General features: G+C 60.1%; 1 protein-coding gene across 4 annotated transcripts in view; it reads right to left on the reverse strand.

Moving 5' to 3' along the window:
- TBC1D16 (TBC1 domain family member 16) overlaps positions 1-21,056 on the reverse strand; it is a 50,454-nt gene extending 29,398 nt beyond the window's left edge. For all 4 annotated transcript variants that reach the window (XM_090290792.1, XM_090290791.1, XM_090290790.1 and 1 more), the window contains exons 1-3: positions 20,985-21,056; positions 8,992-9,229; positions 7,438-8,035 (exon numbers count right to left, since the gene is read on the reverse strand). In XM_090290792.1, coding sequence (XP_090146918.1) covers positions 7,438-8,035; positions 8,992-9,169 — 776 coding nt within the window. In that variant the 5' untranslated portion in view covers positions 9,170-9,229; positions 20,985-21,056. The remainder of the gene's footprint in view (positions 1-7,437; positions 8,036-8,991; positions 9,230-20,984) is intronic.
- Between the last annotated feature and the right edge of the window lie 3,240 nt (positions 21,057-24,296).

Genomic DNA, 24,296 nt, shown 5'->3' on the forward strand with positions numbered 1-24,296 from the left:
TTTCTTGTTTTGAGAGAGAGAGAGAGAGAAACATGGATGTGTTGTTCCACCGATCTGTGTATTTATTCATTGGTCGACTCTTGTATGTGCCCTGACTGGGGATCAAACCTGCAACCCTGGCTTATCAGGTCAATGCTCCCACCAACTGAGCCACTCGGCCAGGACCCCTCCCATACGCTTTAACTCAGTTCTAGATTACTTATCACACCTGACACGATGTAAATACTATGTACACAGTCGTTACATTATGTTGTTTAGGGACCAAGGACAGAAAAGAAAGTTCATACATGCTCAGGACAGAGCTGGCCGAGCCTCACCGTACGTGCCAGCAACACCGGAAGCTTTTCTGCTTCCAAATATTCCTGATCCACGCTTGGCTGAACCCTAACCCTAACCCACTACACCCACGGACGGCGGCTTGTGCATGCGCGGGACCTGTGCCCGGAACACACCCGTGGCTTTCTGCAGGATGTCGCCAAGGGCAGAGGCGGCGTGGCGGCTGCGCGGGACCTCCCTGTACGTCTTTTGCAACTTCCTGAGACTTTATAGATATTTAGAAATGAAGTTTTTGAAGACGTGGCTACTAGACAATTGTCAGCACTTCTGTGGCTCACGTGACGTGTCTGCGGCTGGGGCTGGTTCAGACCAGGAGTCAGCGCCGTCCCGGCTCCTGTCACTGCTCAGCTCAGCAGCTAAGGGTATATTTTTTAAGACTTTGCCTTTTAGAGGAGTTTTAGGCTTACACAAACGTCGGGCAGAAGGCGCAGAGAGCTCCGTCCCCACACACACGGTTTTCCCTGCTACCACATCGCGCCTGCGCCTGGGGCCCTTGTTATCACGGATGAACCAGTGCCAACACATTGTTATCAATGCCAGAAGTCCACAGAGCACACGGGGTCCACTCTGCGGCGCAGGTTCTCTGGGTTTGGACGAACGTGAAAGGACAGGTCCCACTGTTACGGCATCATGAACTCCCACTTACTCCGCCCCAGCCCCACTTCAGAGATGGGGAATGGAGGCTCGGGAGGGCAAGCACCTCGCAGAGGTCGGGGCCCAGGGATCACGGGTGGGGCTCAGGCGCCCAGCCTGGCAGGACCCACGACCGGCCCCTCCCCTCCCCTCCCCAGACAGCCGCCCTGAGCCCTATATCAAAGGACGGGGCGCTGTCGAGATCCAGCCCGGATTCCCTGGAACCCCTCCGAGCTCATGGAGCCAGGGGCCACCGCTGCCTGCTAATGAGCTCCCAGCGCTGACAGGGGACAGCAAAGGGCCATCCTGGCTTCCTGGCCCGGCAGTGAGACACCCGGTGCCTCCGGAGTGCCGGTGGCTGTGGGCCAGCCCACAGGGCTCAGACCAGCGGGCCACCTTGCCTTTGGACCCCCGGCCCTGGCCACCCCCAGGGCCAGGGGCCAGGCTGGGGGAGCAGCTGGTGACTGCCACCCTCCCGGGGGTGGGGCAGGCCTGGCGGGAAAGGAGAGGTGCCTGCGCGGGCCCTGCCGGGTGCTTCAGAAACAGACAAGATGAGTCTAAGGAAGCGCAGAACAGATTGTCGGGCCTCGGAGCACATCTCAGCTCCCGGTTGCAGACGCGCAAACAAACCCAAACAACAGATCTTTGGAAGCCGCCAGCTCGCCGGCTGCCAGGCTGCTGCGGGGAGCCCGGGAGGGCGGGAGGGGCCGGCCCAAGCACTCGGCTACCCGGAGACACCTGCCTGAAATGAGGGGGGGGCCGGCGGGGGTGCACCCCCCAGCTCCCGGCCACTCCACGCCTGTCCCTCTGGGACCTGCTGATGCCTCAGCATCCCGCTCACAGCTGGCCACGCAGACTGTCACCCTCCTCTCCTGGGTGGCAGCCACAGCCCCTGGACCCTGCACCCCGTTTCTGGGGGAAGCTATCCGCTCCCCCGTCCGCTGCCCTGAGACGGTTGCACAGAGAAGGAGTAGCCAGCAGAAGCGACTAGGGGTCTGGCCGTATCACGGGGCACCACCTGCCCGGCTCTGGGTGACCGTGCGGACGCCCTCCAGGGTCCCTCGGGGCAAGGACACTTTCAGGGGCTGGGGCCTGGTGCACCAAGCTCACGGGTTCCGGATCCTTCCAAGAGGCCGGAGCTCTCCCCGGAGCACCCCATTTCTGTCCCCGTGAGTGGGCGGAGCAGGGCTGTTACGCTGGCGAGGATGACAGGCATTAATAATTCAGCCTCGGTGGCTGCTAGCCTGGTGCCATAGAGACTTTGCGTCCTGCGAGCAGCTGCCCTCAGACACCATTTACTTCCGCCTCGCGGGCCTGCGGTGAGCGCGCGGGCAGGACCCGGCAGTAACCATCCCTGACTGTCCCTCTGCCTCCACACTGGCTTCTGCCTGTGGCTTCCTGGTAACCTTAGCCCTCAGCCACCCCTGCGAATCCTGCCCCCCCGGGGGTGGCGTGAGGGGGCACCTGTTCGCTTGTCCTTCCCCTTTCCTCTGGGACCCGCTCTGTGCCAGGAGGTGGCGGCACCTGCCCCGCCTGCCAGGCCTGGTGCGTCGGGCCTGCGCCAGCCACACAGAAGCTCCCTTCCACGTGTAGCTATTAAGATTTAAATTCGTTGAAGACGAATACAATTTATAATCCAGTTGCTCAGTGCGATAACCACACTCCAGGGCTTGGTGGCACCTGCGGCCCGGGCACCGCCCAGGGCAGCGCCCCTCACGCAGAGCGGCCACTGGCCGGTCTCACCGCCGAGCTGCAGAGCAGGACAGAAGTTTAAAAGGCACCTGAGCGAGACGCACAGGGAGTGGCAGGCGCTCCGCCCAGGGAGACTCAGATGCAAGCAGGGGTCCCCGAGAGGGATCCCCACAGGTGGTGCGGCTTCTGCAGCAGAGGGAGCGAGGCTGGGACCCCCGGGGCCCATGGGAAAGGCCGAGAGGGAAGACTGGGTGGGCGGGTGGGCCGTGGGCCCCTGCAGCAGTGCCTGGCTCTCCGGACCCGCGTGGGCTGGGCCACGGCCCCAAGGAAGCCACTGAGGCCCCCTGCGTGGCAAGGCTCCCCCCTGCTCTAACCCGCACGCCAGCACCCTTCACTTATGCCCACCGCTGGGAGAAGGCACAGAGTGACAAGTTTCCCCTAAGGGTGGGGACCCCGAGGACAAGCTCTGGGGACTGAAGGTGGCAGGTCATTAGCATCAGCTTTGTTGGAAGGGCCTCACAGAGCCCTAGGGGCTATTTCATTAACAAGCATGTCAGACAGCTGGGGGGCAGCAGCGGGGGCGGGGGCGGGGGGGAGCAGCCAGTGCTTAGCGTGTGGGGATTAACTGGCTATTTTAAAAACGTGGTTTCCTCCTAAGATTCATGTAAGCACAGCACAACATTTTTGAAAGTTGAGAAAAGAAAAAATGACTCAAAATTACACTAACCTATCGGCATATCTTTCTCTCAACCTGCGCCGTCCAGGACGGTGGTCCCAGGTGCCATTTGCATCTGTGTTAATCAACTCTGTGAAGTATACAGCTCCGTGTCTCGGTCACGCCAGGTAAGGCTCCCGAGCGGCAGGAAGCCCACGGCCGCACCTGGGAGGGCCCAGACCTGGAGCGTCTGCCTGGGCCCCGGGCTCTGTGAGTTTTCAACCACAATGTGCACGTAACTCGCTACCTGCTGTTTTCAAAACATTTTGAATTTCCACACGGCCGCACAGTCTATAGATCCTTCACGCTCTCCGTCAGGCAGCACCCAGGCGCTTTGGGGAGCCAGGTGGGGGCCCCTCCTCAGAAGCACGCGCCCCCGTGAGCGCACATACAAAACATGGCATGAGTTTGGGGGGCACAGGACCCCCAGTGAAGCCTCGATCTAAGAGATGGATCGTAACTGATTTATCCCCTTCTCTGCTTCGGACGCGTAGGTCTTTTTCCCTCCATTGTAAAGCATACCGCGACGAACATCTTCAGGCCAGCGCGTCTGGTGTCTGTGATTCCCATCACTTCTTCGGGCGAGTTCTAGAAGGGACACTTTGATTTCGTGGGAGGAGCAACACACTTCCCACGGGCAAGGCCAAATGACGTGCACGTGGGGGTCCACAAGGAGACTGGGGGGCCCTGTCCTGTTCCAACCTCACCCAACGGGCCCTTGGGACTGACCCAGTACCCTTCAGGACAGAAACGGGTGACGCGCCGGCACTGGTCGGGCCTGGCCACGCTCACCTGCGCCCACACCCAGAGCCTTGACTTCCAGTCACAGAGGGGGCAGACCTAGGAGCCGCAGACGCGAACCCCGCTGGCGGGACTCAGGCCCCAGGGGAGGCGGGGCCGTGACCACGAGGCAGGGCGGCAGCCCCCCTCGCCCGCCCGTCCCCAGCTGGCCTGGAACCCCGTTGGGTCGAGGGGGCCGGGAAGGTGGTAGCCTCGCCATCTAGAGACCAGGCCCTGCCAGCTATACCCCGCAGGTGCCCAGGAATGGGCAGCGTCACCGTTAACCACTCAGCCCACCTGCCACATAACAAAACCTTTGGGGGCGCTGCACGTGGGGCGCTGCCCCTGCTCCCCGCCCATCCCCAGCCGCGCGCAGCCTCCATGTGCAGTTCTTCGGTTCTGCCACTAGAGGGGTCCCGTGAGCCAGCCTGCCCTGCTCCCCTCTGGGGGACCCAAAGCCTTGTTCACTTAGACTTCGGGCGCATGCATGTCCTCAACGCCAGTCCCCCGAGGGGGTCTGGTCCAGCCGGACGCCTGCACTCCGAGCGTCGGCCCAGATGCCCTCTCTGCCGGAGGTGCAGGGACCCTGCCTCCCTCACCGCGGCGTCCCTCACAGCAGAGCCTTCCACCGGCCCACACACTGGGACCCCCTGGGGAGCTCAGACACTGTCCTTCCCTGGGCCCCACCGCCGGCCACCCTGGCTCCATTGGTCGGGGTTTGGTCTGGGCATCGGGGTTTACAAACTGCCCCAGGTATCCTCCTGAACAGCGGGGGTCGGGAGCGTCTGTCCTGTGGTGCCCAGTACCACTGGCCCTTTAGTCCGGGATTTCCAGTCCCGTTAGCACGTGGGCACTGCAGGGGACAAGAGGGAGCAGAAAGGGTCTCCGGTGCGGTGGGCCGCATGAAAACCGTGCGCTGCGGGGACCACCCAGGGCCCCCACATCTGGCTCCCCCTAGAATCACCTGCGACAAAATGCAGGTGCCGTGCCCCGTGCCAGCGCCTTTCGGAATCCGTTTCTGCATTTTCTTTAAGCTCCAGCTGCTGCCGTGCACGGCTGGGGGGACCCGGGGTGCCAAAGTGGCCAGAAGAGCAGCCACATAGTGTTCCTGGTGCGTCGTGCAAGGGAGGGCCCCCCCGGCAGCCAGCGCATGAGTGCGCCCGGGGACCGACCCTGCGGGCAGGCCGCACTGCGCAGACGGAGGGGCCCCAGCCTCCGCTGCGCCAGCGGGTCCGGGAGGCAGAGGGCGCCGCTGCAGCACAGGGCAGGTTCCCGGATCCCGCTGCCGGCCAGAACCACCCGGAACACTAGCCAGCCAGGCAAAGGAAGCCCGGGCACACCCCGGGACGTGGACGGGCCTTGCGGACATGGCACTGAGTGAAAGACATCAGACCCAGCAGGCCACACACTGCCTGGTCCCACCTGTGACAGCGTGCGCGAACCCAGATCAGAGAGCACATCGGTGGTGGCCCTGGGCCAGGGAGGGAGACGGGGCACAGGGTTTCCTTTTGGGGTGATGAGCTAGAGGCAGCGGCATGTAGCACCACGGATGGTCACGGAACCATAGTTCAAACTGGCTCTGTCAGCAAGTTTGTGCTCTGCGTATTTTATGACAATTAAAAAAAAGAAATCGATGTCCCTACTCCAGGGTCCCACATCTGCTGAGGCTATTAGATCCCCCAGGAAACTGGGGCCGCATCACGCTGTCGTGGGACGCCCTGCGCATTGTGGGGTGCTCGGCGGCATCCCTAGCCTCTAGTAAGAAGCCAAGAGCATGCCACCCTCAGCTGTAACCAAATGTCTCCTGACATTGCCACATGTCCTCTGGGGGCAGAGCAGCCCGGGGTGAGAGTCATTGCTCCGGAACTGCCTGGGCACTGGATTGTATACAAGGTCCCGGGGGGCTCTCGGGCAGCCGGGGGGGGGAACCCCAGAGGGAGAGGAAGGTAGGCCCAGCAGGGCGGTCTCGGGGCAACCCCATGACCCGGATGTGCTACCCCACGGCACATATGTGCTACCCCATGACATGGATGTGCTGCCCTATGGCAGGGGTGCCGCTACCCCATGACAGACGCTGCTACTCCACGACACTGATGTGTTACCCCATGACACAGATGTGCTACCCCATCGTATGAATGAGGAAGCAGAGGCTCCAAGAGGGAAAGGAGCTTGTCCAGCACACGCCCACCAGGTCCCCCAAGTCCCAAACCCAAGCCCCTCATGCAATCAGGCTGCTGAATGGAGCCAAGCAGACCTGGCACCGATTCCGGTTCTGCCACTAAGACCTCAGCCATGGGACCGTCAGCCAGGCCTGCTTGCTGCCTCTGTGAGGTACAGTGGAGACAAGAGCTTGGACACCTGTCCCTCTGCCTGGACCTTGGGGGTGCCGGACACCCCCAGGTATCGCTGCGTTGGCAATGTGGCACCACCCGCGGGAGCTCTGAGGACCATGGGGAGGCCCCAGGCTGGGGCTGGTGTGTCCCTCGCAGCCTGGTTCTCAGGTTGGAAGCACCACACAGCTCAGCGAACCTCCCCGGGTGCCCAAGTGCTGGTCACAGCTGACTGCCCCTTGTATGTGACCACTCCCCTACTGGAAACAAACGTTATCAGTTCCCCCTCAGGCTTTCAGGGGCCGCCACTTATTGGGGCTTTGCTATCAGAAAGAACACATCTAGAATTCCTTCCCACTGAGGCCAGCAGAGCGTGCCATGTCCCTACACCCGGCCCCTTGGCTGCAGGGCTTACAGGGTCCCCAGGGACCGTATGTGCCCCACGTCTGGCATGTACCCAGCTGGGCTTGCATCCCACTTGGCTGGTGTACTGGCTGGGTGACTGCTCTGGGCCTTACTTCTGCCTGTGACAGTGCAGGGGAGGTGGCAGGGCCTCCCTGGCGGGGTTTGGGGGCGCTGTGAGCACACCCGAGGCCCGCGCAATGCTCGGACCGTCCACGCCCTCACCAACAGCCTCACGCCAGTGCCTGCTGTCACTGTGCCCACTGCTTGCCTAGACGTCTCAGGACAGCGAGGACCACAGCCAGGGCCACTGAGTGCTGGCTGTGACAGCCGTCCCCTGCCAGGCCTGCTGCAGACACAATACCCCCGGGTGGCATCAAGTGACAGGAGCCTGGTGCCACAGCCCTGGTGTGGGCATAGCTGGCGCCTGCAGCAGAGACAGGACGGGATGCAGGCCGTCCCCAGGGCTCAGTGAGCAGAGCTGCTGACACATGCGACTGTCCTCAACGTGCCCGGCCACAGAGCCCAGGACCAGCATCAGGAACTCACCTGCTCTCGCTCTCCAGGAACACGGAGCTGCTGCTCCCCGCCAGGGCGGCGCTGATGGGCGACAGGCAGAAGGGGGAGGAGAAGGCGTCCGAGTCGGAGTCGAAGGAGCTGTCCCTGCTCACGCCCTCTGCTGACAGCTCCAGGGAGCCCTCCTCCTCGCCGGCCTCGGGCCGCGGCTCCCGCCCCTCCTCGGTCCCATCCTGCGAGCTGACCGTGGACAAGATCCCGGAGTCGCTGTGGGCCGGCTGCGAGGCTGGGAGCGGGCCGTCCGTCCCCAGGCCCTGGGCCAGCTTCTCCCCGTCCTCAGGCGAAGGGCTGACGTGCACGGTGTCCCGGAGGCTCTGGGCCACCCCCAGGATGTCCTCCTCTCTGGGCATCAGGGTGGGCCTCGGCTCCGTGGGTGAGGCCTGATGGGGGGTGCCCGAACTCTGGGCGCGCCAGCCCCGCGGGCGGGGTGCCTTGCGCACGGGGGAGCTCTCAGGGGTGATGTAACGCAGCGCCTCCTCATCCTGCCTCTGGATCCGAGAGTTGGGGACCCACGCGAGGATGAGGGTGGCCCCCAGCAGCTCATCCTTCTCCATGTACAAGCACAGGTAGCCTGTGAGGGTGAGGACAGAGGTCAGGGCCATGCTGGGGCGGTGGCACGGGCCCGGCTCACACACTGGGCAGGCCTGGGCACCAGCCCCGCGCAGTGGCTCTCCGCGTGCTGTTCCACGCACGGGAGCCCTCCCGGTGCTCAGAGCCCCGCCCTGGCCTCTGCCTGTGGCTGGTTGGGAACCGGCTCCCAGCCTCACAGCACGGTAAGGGGGGACACCGGCCGCAGCCCCCGGTTCACAAGGATAATTCCGGCTGGCGTGCGGGCTCTTCCGGGCGGCGGCAGCCCCGTCGGCATTTCTCCTCTAAAGCAGCGTTTCGGAAGAAGGGGCGTCTCTCCATGTCAGGCCCGGGGCTGCTGTCAAGGGCCGTTTCGCGGAGGCCGGCAGCGCTGGGTGGGCTTTCTCGGCTCCTGAATGCTTAGTTTGGGGGGTGGGCTGGCCTTTCCCACAGCAGAGTGCTGCCCAGGCCTGTAGCACAGGCCCCCCGGCCTCCTGAACCCTGTTTTGAAAAGCTGGGGCCCTCTAGGCTCTGGCCCCATGCACGCCCCCGTTCCAGAAGAGCTTGGGGCTACCGCCCAGCGGTGCACAAGGGGTGTGGCCGGGAGGCCCTATGTGTCCACACTCAGATCACATGGCTTTGGGACGGGAAGAGAGCCCCAGGCCCCAGCCCCCCTCTGTCTCCCCCACCGTCCATCACAGCAGGACTAAACCACAAAGCCCTCCCAGGGCCACGCTCTTCCTTCTGACACACGCCCACAGGGTTGGCCCCGTCACTGGTCAGGGGTCCACGGGGTCAAGGCGAGGGCCAATGGGGAACCGAGGCAGGAGCCTCTGAAGCTGGGGCTTGGTGATTAGAGCTCATTTCAAGCCTGGGAACCCAGGCCCTCCCTTATCCAGGCCTGTGTCCCTGGCCCCTCCCTCCAGGCCCTGACCAGGCCCTCCCCTCTCCTGGGCTCACCTGGGTGGTGCTCCCCCAGCCCCTGCAGCCCCTCTGGTGGGTGCACACAGACATTGTTCTTGGAGTAGATGATCTCTCCATCCAGGACAGAGGGGGGCCCACCACCACCGCCTGGGGTGAGGGTCAGGAGGTCCGAGGCTTTGGAGGAGGCCCGGCGGAGGAGGCGGCCCAGAGACATTGCCAGGGGGGTGTGCCCATCCTCCGCACACGGGGGCCCGGTGGGGCTTGTTCGCACGGCCTGGGAAGGGAGAGAGCGGAGATGCATCCAGGCCGCGGTCACGGGCTCAGCTAGCGTCCCTGGGGCTGTGTCCTGCCTCACACTGTCAGCCCCAAACGGGTCTGGTCAACTACTGAGCGCGTCCTACCGGCATGGGCCACAGAGCGGGGTCTCAGCCCGGGCACTGTGGCCGCTAGGGTCCTTCTTAGCGATGGGGCGTCCTGTGCATTGTAGGGGGGTGAGCAGCGTCCCTGGCCTCCACCCACTAGATGCCACCAGCACCCCCCACCCCCAGTAGGACAACCAAATACGCCTCCAGACATTGCAGATGTGCCCTGGGGACAAAACAGCCGGCCCCTGGCTCAACCACTTTCTGGGCACCTCGGGTAGGGCCACTCCTCTCGACCCAGATCACCTCTGCCGACCCTCCCGGGCCACTCCAAGTCCAGGGTGTCCGTCCCTTATCTGTTTTCTTTACATTTTCTATGAAAGGATACTCGGCATTCCTAGTGAGTGAGTTTCAGGGGTGCACCACAGTGACTCAGCATCTGCACCCCTCACGATGCGGTCACCACACTAAGTCCAGCGATCATCTGTCGCCCTGCAAAGTGATCAGGCTCCTGCCAACTCCCGCCGTGCTGTGCTAACCTGTGGTCCCACTCTGAAGACCTCAGGCCACGCTAGGACAGAGGACGGCCACGCTAGGAAACTAAAAACGTCATACATCAAAATGTGTTGTCTTCCCAAAGAATCATCTGAAAAAGCCGCTCCCTTTTCCTAGCGATAATCCCACTGTCTGGAATATTGTTAAAATTCAGGAATTCTTCCAGAATTACAGCCCGTTAACGAGCCACGAGCCCCTCTCCTAGGCCAGTGCTGCCCTGCAGACACAGTGTGGGCCGCGTGAGCAATTCCAATGTCCCATTAGCCACGTTTGTAAAAAGGGAAAATAAACGAGGGACGTGGATCTTATTTTTACTTGGCCCATGGTAGCCCGGGGATGTCACTTCGGCCCGTCATCAACTCAAAACAATTCCTGATGAACTCTGTCCCATTCTTTAGGGCTCCGAAGTCTGGGGTGTGCTTGGCCCTCAAACGCACCGCATTTCAGAACAGCCACATCCCGGGTGCTCCGTGGCTGCCGGTGGCCTGAGGCGGGCGAGGCCGGGGTGGCGGGGCCCCCTCCTTGGGGCCCCCGATGGCACGGCTCAGTTTCATCTCCATGACCACCAGAACGGGCTGCCAACAAGTTTCTGCTGGTTCCCCAAACCGCAGCATCTTTGAGTGAAGATAATTAAAAGAATGTGCCGGAAGGTTTGAAGGAGGTTCCAAATCACAAGTGTGCGGAATATGGCGTTTCCCACAAACCGTCCCATGTGACCCTCGTCCCAGCTCTGTAAATGGCACCCCAGAAGTGCAGTTTTGCAAAGCAGTTAACAGGTTCAGGGCACCTGGGGTCACTCAGTGATTGGAGAACCCTGGGGCGGGGACCTCTGTCCTCCGACAGCGAAGTCCCGGCTCCTACCAACTGCGGCCACCCAGGGGGGCGGGGCAGCCCCACGCGGCTCCAGCCCAGATGGTTCTGGGGAGACAGTGCGCCTTTGGGGATCCGGGCCTGTCTGCGGAACATTAGCCACAAATATTTGCTCTCTTCAGGCAATTCTCATCTATTTTTAAATTTAGTTATTTGTCTGGGAGCCTATAACCTGGTCCCCAACCTCTGGTCTCTTTAGAAATGGAGATTCCTTGACCAACTTCTTAAAGCTTTTTTAAAAAAAATCATGAAATGTGCTCAGAAGTATAAAAAAAGACCACATGTCCCTGCAATCACACAATCCAAAAATATTTGTGTATTTCCCACTCCCTTCATTGCCTTTCTTAAAACACAAACAACAGGAAACGCCCCTCACTGGGATTACGTCATAACTGCCTTTACTCATCTCAAAACTACATTTCCCAGCCCTGGCGGGCGGCTCGGTCATTGGGAGCGTCTTCCTGTAACCAGAAGGTTGCAGGTTCAATTCCCGGTCAGGGCATGTACCTCAGTTGCGGGTTTGATCCCCGGAGGGGCGCAGACGGGAGACAACTGATCGATGTCTCTCTGCCACAGCAATGTCTCCGTCTCTCTCTCTCTCTCAGATCAATAAACGTATCCTCAGGTGAAGCCATTTCCCGGGTGTTAGGGGCTGAAGTGTGTCCCGCCCTCCAAATTCACATGTGCAAGTCCTAAACCCCAGGACCTCAGACTGCGACCCTCTTGGAGACAGGTCTTCAAAGAGGACTCAAGTCAGAATTTGGTCATGAGGGTGGGTCCTCACCCCGTGCAACGAGTGTCCTTTCAGAAGGGGACAACTGGAGACAGACACCCACGTCGGAGGATACGAAGCTGGCCAACCACAAGCCGAGGAGAGGCGCTGGGAGCAGAGCCTCCCTGGGAGCCCTCAGAGGCAACCAGCCTCTCCCACACCTTGACCTTGGACTTCCGGCCTCCGGAGCTTGGAGGCAACGAATCTGTCATTTAAGCTGCCCAGTCTGTAGCGCTTTGCTATGGCAACCACAGAAAACAAACGCACCGTGTTAGTAGCAAATTAAAAATTCAAAACGCCACCCCTCCACCTCCCTGCTGCATGCGTAAGACGGCGACACATCATTCTTCAACCGGCCTGCCGTCTGGTTTCCAGGGAGCGGCTGTTCAGTGACTGATCTCGCATTTTTATACACAAAGCTCCATCTGCATCCTCCCTACCTCCTCAGGGTCGTTCCCGGAATTCCTCACCGTGTCTTGGCTGGACAAACTGGGCCTCGGACACCCAGCACCCGTGGGTTTCCCAAAGGCGCCAGCATTGCCAGAGGTTTGAATCTTTGCCAGTCTGGTTGGGAAAACGGTTTTCTGGTCATCGGTTCACTTGAACACGTTGTCCTGTTTTTTAGATGTTTGTATCCATCCCGGGCCCTGTTTGCTGGCGCGCACTGCCAATGTTTCTGCGGGGGTCTGGGTTCGTTGTTAATGTGTGAAAACTCTTTACATAGCGAAGCTCTTCATCCTCCACCGCAGTTGCTGCCCGTGTTTCCCTAATTCGTGGTTTGCCTTTTCATTGTATTATCTATTTGAAGCACGTCTTAAACTTCTGTGAAGTGAGATTGGTGGTCACTTTTCCCTAACGATCTGCTTTTTTATTACTTTTATACTTTATATCATCCTTCCTGAGCCGAAGATCCATTTATCATTGGCTTACATTTCCTTATAAGTTCAATTTCCAGTGAAGGAGTTCTGAGTTTTCAAAAATCCCAATTCAAAGGGTCCATTTCTGCAGCATCGACCAGCTCATCGAATGGTCCATGTGGCCTGATGTGTGCAGCTATTTGTCAGACAGAAATGGGGACATCTGTTCTAGATGGATGACACTGGGGGCTTGTTATAGAATACTTACTAGAAATTTTAAAAGAGGGGGGCCCCTCACTTGGGACCCAGAGACCAGTATGGCCTGGCCCAAGCTCTGGGCACAGCCTCTCAGCTTCTCCCACATTGCACCTGTGATGGACACACATGTTAACCCGTGATCTCCCACTGTCAACACGCTCTAAGGAGAACACCTTGTTACAGGCGTGTTTCTGCGAGAAGTAGGAGGGGAGGTCATTTTACCCTTGTCCCCAGGGAACCCCCTGCCCACGGAGAGCCTCGGGCACACACAGGGGCCTCTGATCAGAGGGGCAGGAGCCCACCTGGCAGTTCGGGGGACTCGCCAGCCCAGGCGCCTCATTAGGACCAAAGCAATGAGCCCTGAGCAAGCCCTACAAACGCACCCTACCGGCCCCGTCCCCAGCCCTGCGGCCGTTTCCGTCTGGAACCCCCTTCCTGCCTCATTTTTCTTCTGTTTAAAGAGCCGGCTTCCTGCCCTGGCTGGGCGGCTCGGTCAGCTGGAGCGTCGTCCTGTGCACACCTGGTCAGGGCACATACCTGGGCTGTGGGCTGGGTCCCCACATCCTGGAGGCAACCGATCCATGTTTCCCTCGCAGATCGATGTCTCTCTCCCTCCCTCTCTCTCTCTCAAATCAATAAACATGTCCTCAGGCAAGGAATTAAAACTTTTTTTAACTTAAAGAGCTGGCTTCAAGCCACGCAGATGTGAGGCCCACGGTCCAGGGCACTCGTACTCAGTGGTCCTGCCAGGTTTCCTCACAGCCACCCAAGCCAGGAGGGACAAGGACTGCTCGTCCACGCGACCTCACGGGCCCACAGCCACCAAGCTCCGCAGGACGCGCCCTCCCACAGCTTCGTGTCCTGTGACACGGGAGGGGGGGCACACGCAAGCTGGTGTGGCCGTGAGCTCCTTGCTCGTGTGAGATTCCACTCAGCTCCCACAGTGCAGCTGGCAGCGTCCTAACTCGGCAGCTCCCCCTCCAGCTGGTGAACCTGAATCCGAGCTTATCCCCATGTGGTCAGAGGGGACAGGAGGAATAAGGCCCCAAAGAGCCGAGCTGGGCCAGCCCCTCCTCCCGGGTTAGCAGGAGGCCTCGGCCCCCCAGCTCAGGGCACCCCTGGGGACCACGGTGGCTATGAGCGGCCCGGCAGCACCCAGCCCTGGGACGGCCATTAGCTGAAGCTCCCACGGCTTCTCCGGATCAGGGCCGTCACGGAACTCAGAGGCAGACCCTGGGCTTCTGACCTGGGAGGTCCGGGCGAGGGCTGCCCAGGTGACTATCCGCAGCTGAGATCGGGACTCAACCACGCCCCCACCCTCGGAGGAAGGCAGCTGGGGGCGGGGCTCAGACAGGAGGCAGCCCCACCCCCACCCCTCGGGCTGGGCTGTGACCCGCAGACACAGCTGCTCAGGGGGTACTTCCTCACCAGCCGGATGTTAAACAGGATTAGGGGCAGCTGCTGGGCGGATGGGGCTGCAGCCGTCTGTCCCTGCCCAGCAGCCCCCCTGTCACAGGGAGCAGCAGGAAGCATGCGGCCCAGTGTGACCCAGGACGTGGCGTCGAAGGAGGGACCAGGAGCTGCCCTGCACAGAGGCCCTGGGAGGCCACCCTGGCCTCCGCTCCTGGGCTCCAGCTCCCCTGGTCTGGTGTGGGCTTGTCCCCTCCCGTCTCTCGGGGTGTCCCTGGGAACCAGGCGACCTAGTCTCCCGTCAGGGAATAGAGCTGGGGGCAGGGCACATCTTGCACAGCCTTCAAACGCCCTCAGCAGAGATCCTAAGACACAAAATCAGCTACAAGGGACCGGGGAGAAGCCTGCGGCCGGGAAGCTCCGTCGGCTCCTCCCACCTCGTGTGAGGACTCAGGGCTCGTTGAAATCAAAGCAGCAGCCGGAGCGGCTCAGAGCGCGTGGCGCCGACGGCAGAGCCTCTCCCCGCATCTGAGAGCAGACGGACAGCTCTCTATCGAGGGCTCCGTGATGATAAAAAATCTCTCCTCGAATGCGTCCTTAACATTTTTATTTTAAAAATGGTTACGCCCATCACCGTCTTGCTGATTTTAGATTGTAAGGTCCCGAGGCCAAGCCATCTCTAAAGTTCCTGTTATCCGGTGTTGACCAGAAAGCCATCGTCAATCAAGTCCCGAGGCCTGGTTTCTGTTCGTGGGAAGGGTGGCAACGCTGACCGGGCCGTTGGCCCAGAGAAAGGGCGCCCGCGAGGGCGAACGAAACGGACCGGCAACGGCTTCTAAGGCCCGGAGTGAAGTGCCCGCGCGGGGCTTGCGCCCCCGAAGGCAGCGGGCCTGCGCGTTAGCAGTGCGCCGCTCCAAGCCGCAGCGGCCGGGCGCGGCCAGGGTTTTGCAAAACAGGGTGTTACACAATTTGAAAGGAAAGCGCGCTTGGCCTCCTCTAATGAAACAAAAACTCTCTGCAGAGGCCCCCGGCTAGGGAGGCGCTCTGTCGCGTTAACCCGCGCGTCTTTGAGGGTCAGAGCGGCCTTTGGAACCACGGCCTCTGGTCCACGTGCGGGAAGGGGGGCTGCGAAGCGCGCCTGTCTGGTCCCAGGAGGAGAGAGGCTTGTGGCTGCCCGAGTGCCGGCAGCTGCGCAGAGAGGAGCCAGGGCAGGAACCGCAGGCGCCCCGCGGGGGCAGGCCGGGGAGCAGATTTCTTATTTCTGGGCCCTGCGCGGGGCTGGGGCCGGCAGCGTGGGCCTGCTGTGGACCACCGTGCCCGCCTCTGTCCTGGGGCCACGCGGCCGCTGACACATGGCCCAGAGGAGGCCAAGGCTGTTGTAACTCAGCAGGGAAGCTCAGACGGCTATTACCCAACATCCATTCCCCAAGATTTGCTGACTTACACCCGGAAGGAGACTCCTGCTAGATAAAGAGAGTCACTGAAAAGCCAGGGATGGACGAGACCCAGACTACAAAGCGACGCCCCTCAGAAAAGACAAGTCCTGTGTGGCCGCCTTCGGAAAGCGCTCCCATCCCACACGGAGCGGCTCCCTGCGGCCACTCTGCCCAGTCCCCGCAGACCCAGTGGCCCAAAGGTTGTTGTCTTCCAGCTCCGGGGGCCGCACTGAGCGGGCCCACTCCTTCCGGAGGCTCCAATGGAGCGCCTGCCTTCCTGCTCTTCCAGCTTCGAGAAGCGCCCACACGCCTCCACCCTCAGGGCCAGCAGGACAGCCCGGTCCTGCTCACGCCGCGTCACTCCGACACCAACTCTGCCCCTTCGTCCTCTCCCGAGGACCCTGTGATGATGACACCAGGCCCCTGGGGACTCCAGGCCCCTCTCCCAGCTCCATGTCAGTTGATTAAACACCATTAGTTCCATCTGCAACCTTAATTCCTTTGCCATGTAACCTAACACATTCCCAGGTTCCCAGGATTAGGACGTAGACAGCTTTGGGGACAATTTTTCTGCCCACACCACACCGAGGGCACTGTCAAGAGCTGACTCTGCCTTGGGGAGGTTTTCCATCCCCTACCCCCACCCCACTGGTCCTCAGAGCCCTCTAAGCCACCGGTGAGGACCCAGGCCTGCACCGGGACAGGAGAGCCTGGGCCCGTGACCCGCAGGAGCCTCTGGACAGGACTGAGGACCGCTACGCGCTCAAAGGCCAGCGCCTGTCCTCAGTGCCCCCTCGGCCCAAAGCCTTGGTTTCCTGTCCTGGAAGAAGGAGCCCCACCAATTCCCAAACAGGAAAGCAAGCAGGAGCTAAGCCGCAAACGTCTCTTCCGGAACCTTCCTGGAAAGATATGGCAGCCTAGAGCTGCGGGGAGCCCCAACTCCTCCTGTTCTCTGCTCTGCGCCTCCCCTGCCTTGGGGACCCTGGGTCAGGTGCTGGGATACAGCGGTCAGCAGGACAGACGTGATCCCGGCGCGTCGTGGAGCCAGCAGCTGCCACACACCTACAGGACACGGCCTACAGGCGTCCTGGCAGCTGCCCACTGCAGTGCCGGGGTGGCAGGGAGGCTGTGGGGGTGGGGCCCCTATGGGGACATGTCATGGGAAGAAGTCCAGAGGTGATTACTCCCCAGCGTTGTCCTTGTCAGACTGCTCCACTGAGCGCCAGGCACGTGGCCGGCAGAAACCGGTTCATCTGCTTTGCCCTCAAAGCCCAGTCAACAAGACCGGGGATAAGGTGATGCCAAGGTAAGTGGGAGCCAGACACATGCCAACAGGACCTTCCCTCCCGCTGAACACCTGCTGCGAACACACCCTGGTGGGGCCCCGCTCCCCCTCCCTCCCCAGGACCAGGCACCCATGGCAAGGACCATGGTCTCCAGGGAACCCGCAGCTTCGGTTCAAAGGGCGCAGTGCTGTCAATCATGCAGGTGATACGGCCTGGGGAGCGGCTCTCCTTTACCCCTGTGGCCTGAGATGATTCCCGGCCCCTCCAGCTGCATTTCGTGTCAGGTTTTGAGATGACTGCAGCCAAGAAATACACTTGCTGCCGGGTTCACATGGAAAAGACAGGGCTGCTGGGGGCAGGGCTGGGCCTCCTGAGGACCAGACAACTTGCATTTAAAAAAAAGGAACACCCTGACTGGTGCGGCTCAGTGGATTGAGCGCCAGCCTGCGAACCAAAGTGTCATTGGTTTGAGTCCCAATCAGGGCACAGGCCTGGGCTGCGGGCCAGGTTCCCAGTTGGGGGCGTGTGAGAGGCAACCACACTTTGATGCTTCTCTCCCTCCCTTCCCCCCTCTCAAAAAAAAAATAAATACAATCTTTAAAATAAGTAAATAAATAATAAAACAAAGGGACGAAGCTGATGGTGTAGAGCCCCGTGCTGGAGCTTTGATCCAACTGCCGCGAGAAAGGGACCTTTGCGAGGTTGTAACCGGACGAGACAGGCAAAGAAAAGAGGGCGAGGGGAGACCTGGCGACCAGACTTCAGTGCCCCTTCAACTGAAATACCATTTTCCCCCAAAGAGCCAAGAAAGTGGGGCCTGGGCGATGAACCCGACCTTAAAGAGCCAGGACCCGGGACCGAGGGAGGACTAAGCCCCAAAGGCAAGGGAAAGCGCGAATCCAGCCAGGAAACCAACACCCGGCCCCAAAGGGGACCGGGGTGCCCGACTTCTCTATCGCACCCGTAGGCTTCAGGACAGAGAGGGTCTCACTGTCGGTGGTAAAGGAGCAGCTACCGCGCCGCAGAGCAGAAACTTAATGGGGGGCAGGGGTGGGCAGCAGTGAGAACACCCCTGGAAGCAGCACACTTGACCTTGCCCAAGGGAAGCATGTTACTTACAGAACTTGCAAAGCAAGGGGCACCAGGGGACACCTGACTATGCCCTCTGCCCAATTCCAGAATGCCGGGTATAATGAGCACTTTATCAGATTGCTGAGTCCAGGGTCACTCAGTGTGGAAAAGTGGGCAAGGAGCGTGGCCCGGGTCCTGGGCACACCCGCTCCCACAGTTTCTACAGCGACCGATCCGGAAGAGCACAGAAAAGGTAAGCCACGTCTCTGCGCCTGCCGTCAGGCGGATTCATACATCACTTCCAACACCTGGACGGGCTCACGCTCAGCCGGACCAAGGTGGCCGCCCGGATGGGACGACCGATTTGGGGTCCTCCCACCCTTCCCTCGTGCTTTCTGCTCGACGGAACCGCGGCCAGACACGGAACCCAGAGCTCCCGCAGCCCGGCTCCTCTCCTCCCCTGGGGGTGGCTACGGAGGTGCAGACCCGACGCCAGCTCTCAGACAGCTCACCAAACGCCTTCTGTTACAGATGCAAGGCCAGGTGCCCGAAGGACACACAGGTGGCCAACAGCATAGAAAAACCGCCACCGAAGTGAACAGGGGAAGATTCCCTCCCCCGACTCCCTCCCCCGTTTCCCTGAATTTGGCGGGGAGAGCGCACCTTTTCCTTTTCCGTGCCCGGGACCCATTAACAGACGACGAACACAGTGTGTCCTCCCCAGACGCCACGGCTAGCTTCTGCAACATGAAGCACCATGACCGGCAACGACGCTCATCGCACCGGCAGCTAATGGATGCAAACACCAGTTAAGTTCCGACGGCAACTAATCAATGTTACAATGAAACGGCACTGAACGAAACAATGTAATTCGGGCCGGCGGCGCTCCTCAGGGCCCCGCTGTCCAGCGGACAACAGCCGAGGCAATGCTCACCCGTGACACCCACCCCTGCTGCTGTAATTGCTTCACCTTTCAGCCGCCATCCTCCTGACGTCCTAGGAAACGGAGTCGCTGCTCTGACAAAAGAGGATTCAAGCTGGTGAAAAAATCTAGGTCGCTCAGCTGGGTGGCGGGGAGACAAGGGGAAATCTCTACTCAAGATTTATGTTGCCAGGCAACCTGGTTGCCCTGTTCCCTGGACCAGCCAGCAGGGACCCAGCCCCCCTGCAAAATTACGAAAATGAGTGTAAATATACCTAAATGGCAACTCCCACTCCTGCTTATGATGAGCTTTCTACTTCATGGACCACACATACAAAGAATCAAAAAACACAACCCACAGGTTTCTGCCCATCTCATTAGAAATGCAAACCACGGTCATTAATAACAACAGTAATAAACAGTAACAAGCCCTTAGCATGTGCCCGGAACTAGATACTTGAATCGTGGCAAAGGGCCTTTGCGGGCAGTGGTACTAGCTCCACTTTACAGATAGAGAGACTGAGGCCCAGAGGCACTGAGCCGGACCTGCGCACCGGGGTTGGCACAGGGACCAACCAATACCAATGCTTGGGACGTCATGTTGCAGCTGCTGCACCGAGCCGCCCAGATCCCAGGCGGGGAGGCCGGCGCGTCGGGGCAGGTTGTGCAAAGGCCCTGGCTGTCGTCTCAGATGCCGCTGAGGGCGACGCGGGGTCAGGCCCCACTCCCTCGCATGTTACTGAGCAGTCCCGTCTTCATGAGAGGGAGAAGGGCGTGTGGACCTGTGAACAACGGGGGCTGGTCACAGAGGGGACGCCGTGGGACAGCGGGGTTCTTAAGGAGCTGGGTCGTCCTGTGCCCAAGGCACCGAGTTCCGGCTGCATGGACTTGGGGAAGTCATTTCCCTAAGCCTCGGTGTTCCTGTCTGGAAAAAGGGGATACTCTCCATCCTGACTTTATGGGTCTGTTTCGTGGGGTAAGTGAACTCAAGCATGAATATCAGAAGCCACTTACACAACACGCATCATTGCCGGCGGATTTAGAAGTCCCCCTGATAAGGACTTCCTTTAGCCACTCAGGCTCCCAGAGGCCCACGAGTGCTGGACAAAAGGGTGCCTGCACCAGCACACACGTGCCCGGGAACAAGCTTTATCGTTACTGTGGAAAGGCGTTCCTCACGTGAATAACCCTTCCTTTGTCAAAGCTTCATGGTCTAGTCCTCACCCATTAAATGTCAACGTTTCTCACGAGGAATTTCTAAAACTAACATGCAGATTTTAAAAACTTCTCTGCTCAGGGGATGGCAGACTTGGAACAGAATTCTTGACCCTGGGCCTTTGGTCAGGCCCTTTAATAACGTGCGGGTGGAGCGGCCTTTTTAGAGAACAGTTACCTCTTCTTTCCACAGAAAAGCACCAATGCCTTCAGAGGTGAAGGAAGATGCAGAGCGACCGGTCGGGGGCTGGCCACCCCCCACGCCCCCCACCAGCCGGAGGGAACAGCGAAACAAACCCCTGCCCAGGAAAGAGAGTGGCCTGTCTTGTCCTCTGTCTGAGTAGAACCTGAACTAGGTGGTGGCCCACGTGGACGCCAGCTTCCCAGCGTGGGAACCACAGCGCTTCCAGGCCCGGGCAGGGCCCTGAGGTTACATTTAGCACTCACGTTGCTATTTTTCCCTTTCTCCCTGTTTCTGCTCTTCTCACTTGCTCGCCTTTTTTAAAGGAAAGAACCAGGGGAAGAGCCTGGGCCTCAGGGAAGTGAGTTTCCTGACATGAGGTGCGTGGCCAGACCCCCGCCCGAGCCGGACGCCGGCAGCTTGCGCTGCGGGGTGGACACGTCGGGGGGCTGCACCCGCAAACAGCGGCCCCTGCAACTTCTCACTCGCGGGCTCGGACCAGCCAGACAAAGACCGCTCGTCCTCCGGTCCGCCGCTCCGGACAGGCGGGGACCGGGTGTCCCGGAACGAGGCCCACTCTCTGCCCGGGGCGCCCCCATCGCCGCGGAGGGGGTCGCCAGAATGCGCCCCGCGCGATCCGAAGCGCCTGCGCGCCGCCCGGTCCCCGCTCGGGGCCTGCACTCTCGAGGCTGCGGCCAGACCCTGGCCCCTCCCGGCCCCACGGCTGCAGGCCCACGCGCCCACTCCGTCCCCGCCCAGGCGGCGCCGCGCGCGGTCCCCCGCGGGCCCAGCGGACCTCGCCCCCCTGGCCCTAGGTCGGGCCCCAATACCCACCCGGATCCCACCGCGGGGGCCGGATTCGCGCCGGCTCCGGGAGCCGCAGTCGCCACCACCGCTGCCGCCGCTAGTGAGGCGCGGCGGGGCGGGGACGCACGACAAGGCCCGGCCCCTGGCCCGCCTCCGGCCCAACCCGGTCCCCGCCCTCGGCCCAACGGAGCTCTCAGAGGGCCTAGGCCCGATGCGGGTCCCGGCCCGACCTGGTGCCCAACCTGGCGACGCCCCAGTCGACTTCGCCTTCTGGCCCCAGGTCCCCCGCCCCAGTCACCTCAGTTCCGGGCCTCGCCACCCCCGACAGGTCCCAGGCCCTGGACTCTGCCGCAACGAGAGCCCCTGGGGCATATTCCACGTGCACTCTCGCCCTCGCCATCCGGATCTCTGGATTTGTTTTATTTTCTATTTTGGGGCCAGGAAGGGAACGGCACCCGGATACCCCTTCTCCGAGGATCCTTCGCAGGAACCCTGCGGAGGGGGCGCCGAGACCCGCAGATCTGCAGATGGATGGGCGGGCGCCAAGCTGGACTCCCCGGACCCCCGAAGGTGCAGAGGCTCCGGGGTCCTCGCACCTCCACCTCCGCCTGCCACCCTGGGGACTTAGCGGCCCCGGGTCCCCGGGTGCCCCGCGCGGTGCCCTGGGTCATCGGAGTTTCCCGGGTGGACGCGCGAGGACACGATTGTCGCTTTACAGAAACCGAGCCAGGTGGGGTAGAGCTCGGACCGAGAGAGGACGACGGAGAAGTCACACGGACGCTTTGATGCATCTACAGTTAGCTAGCCTGTGTTTCTGGGGCGGAGACACGGTACAATGGCCGCGCGCTCAGGCTGCCCGCCGCGCGCGCGTGGTCCCAGCCGGCCGGATGTTGACGGCGTCGCCTAGCAACGGGAGATGGCGGAGCCCGGTGCCGGGGCCGGCGGGTAAGCGGGGTCCAGAGACCGCGGATCTCCGAACGGCCCCCATGGCTCCCCCTTTCCATAGTTGCCCCGTAGCCCCCAGGACGCCCCTTCCCCTCTGGCCCCCCTATTCCCGCCTTTGCCCCTCCCATCCCCACTCTTGGGGCCGTTCCCACCCCATGCGCGCCCCTTCTCTCGCTTCAGCGACCCTTTGTCCTCTCTCGTACCTTCTCTCTTTCCTGTGGCTCTACACGCTCCCCTCCCTAAACCCGGGACCCACTGGCCCGGCAGTAACCATGGCAACCGCTGCACTAGGCAGCCTCTGCTGCGGAGCCGGAGCCAGGCGAAAGCGGGGTGGGCGTCCCCGGGGGCTGCTCCTGCGGTGGCCCCGGGAGCGGGAGACCCGCCCAGCCTCCTTTCCCTCCTGTGAGCGCGATCCCTCCTCCTCCCTGGGTTAGGGGGTCCCTGAGTCAGGAAGCCATGAGGGAGGACACGAGCCACCTGCGCACAGGTAGACGGTAGTCTGGGAACGGTCCTGCCACCAGGCCCGTCTCTTATGCTTCGCTTAAAAGCGTAGACACTATTTTAAAGAATTTGCCTTTTACCTGAGGCACTCTGTACTGTGTCAAAAAAAAAGTGGGTCTGGTGTGGGAATCAGAGTACTGGCGTGGAATTAAGTCCGGGTCCCAGTAAGCGAGAAGCATGAATGCCAACCAGATACGCAGCCTGAGCGCCAGCTTGGCGAGTGTTTGCACTCACAGGAAGGCCTTTGGAAGACTGGGCCCCTGGCTCTCTTCCTGTTACCACTGGTCACCCTGAGAAGGAGAGGCAAGTCATGGGGACTTTGATTGTCTGTCTCACACATGTCTGTTTTAGTTTGACCGTTAAAAAAATAATGAGCTTGTATTTTTTTAAAGTATATTTTATTGATTACGTTGTTACAGTAGTTCCAATTTTTTTCCCCTTTGCTCCCCTCTGCCCAGTACTCCCCTTCCCTCCAGCAATCCTACCCTCCCTTAGTTCATGTCCATGGGTCGTGCATATAAGTTCTTTGGCTTCACCCTTTCCTATATTATTCTTAACTTCCCCTGTCTATTTTGTACCAACCGATTATGCTTCTTAATCCCTGCACCGTTTCCCGATTTCTCCCCCTTCCCCCTCCCAGCTGATAACCCTCCAAATGATCCCCATACCTATGATTCTGTTCCTATTCTGGTTTGCTTAGTTGGATTCTGTTTTTATTTTTTAGATTCAGTTGTTGATAGTTGTGAGTTTGTTGTCATTTTAGTGTTCATAGTTTTGATCTTCTTTTTCTTAAATAAGTCTCTTTAACATTTCATATAATAATGGCTTGGTGACGATGAGCTCCTTTAGCTTCACTTTGTCTGGGAAGCACTTCATCTGCCCTTCCATTCTAAATGATAGCTTTGCTGGATAGAGTGATCCTGGTTGTAGGTCCTTGCTTTTCATCACATTGAATACTGCTTGCCTGTCCCTTCCTGCCTGCAAAGTGTCCTCTGAGAAATCGGCTGATAGTCCTGTAGGCATCCCCCTGCAGGGAACTCTCCGCCTCTCTCTTGCTGCCCCCAGGACTCTCTCTTTATCTTTCACCTTTGGCATCTCAATCATGATGCGTCCTGGTGTGGTCCCCTCTGGGTCTAGCTCACCCGGGACTCTTCGTGCTTCTTGGACCTGTATGTACATCTCCTTCACAAAATTTGGGAAGTTTTCCTCATTTTTTCAATTCTTGCTTCCTCATTCAGCACTGGGTGACTGCTTTTTTCTTCCTTATGTTCCAAATCATTGATTTGAACCCCGGTTTCCTTCCCTTCACCCTTGGTTTTGTGTGGATTTTCCTTCATTTCATTTAGCATAGACTTCACTTCCTCCCTTATGCGTTTGCCATACTCAAGCACATCTCTGAAGCCTGTGAGCATCTCTATCACCAGTGTTTTGAATTCTGCATCTGTTACGTTGTCTGTCTCCTCATCTGTGAGGTTGGCTATCTCCTCGTTGCTTAGTTCTCCCACTGGAACCTTGATTCGTTCCGTCTTTTGGGCCATACTTCTCTGTCTCCTCATTCTGACAGGCTCCTGTGTGTGTTTGCCGCCGTGTCCAGGCAGAGCTGTCACAGCTGCTACGTTGTAAGGGGCAGAGCCTTAGGGATTCATCAGTACAGGTGACCTGTTTCACCACATTGTGGTGCTGTGTGTGGGGAGGGGTCCGAGAGGGAACAATGCTGTGTGCCCAGCACTCACCCCTTTTCCAGGCACTTCTCCTACTTCCGCACCAGACTGGCGCCCCTCTAGCTGCTGCCCTGGCCGTCGTTCCCAGAGTGGGTGGGTCTGCGGATGTTCTAGGATCGTGGGCGCCCTTCAAACAAGCGGACTCTGCTGAGAGACGAGCAGTTTCTGCCTC

The sequence above is a fragment of the Furipterus horrens genome, unplaced genomic scaffold (assembly GCF_987537825.1).
Source record: "Furipterus horrens unplaced genomic scaffold, mFurHor1.1.pri manual_scaffold_11, whole genome shotgun sequence".
NCBI lineage: Eukaryota > Metazoa > Chordata > Mammalia > Chiroptera > Furipteridae > Furipterus > Furipterus horrens.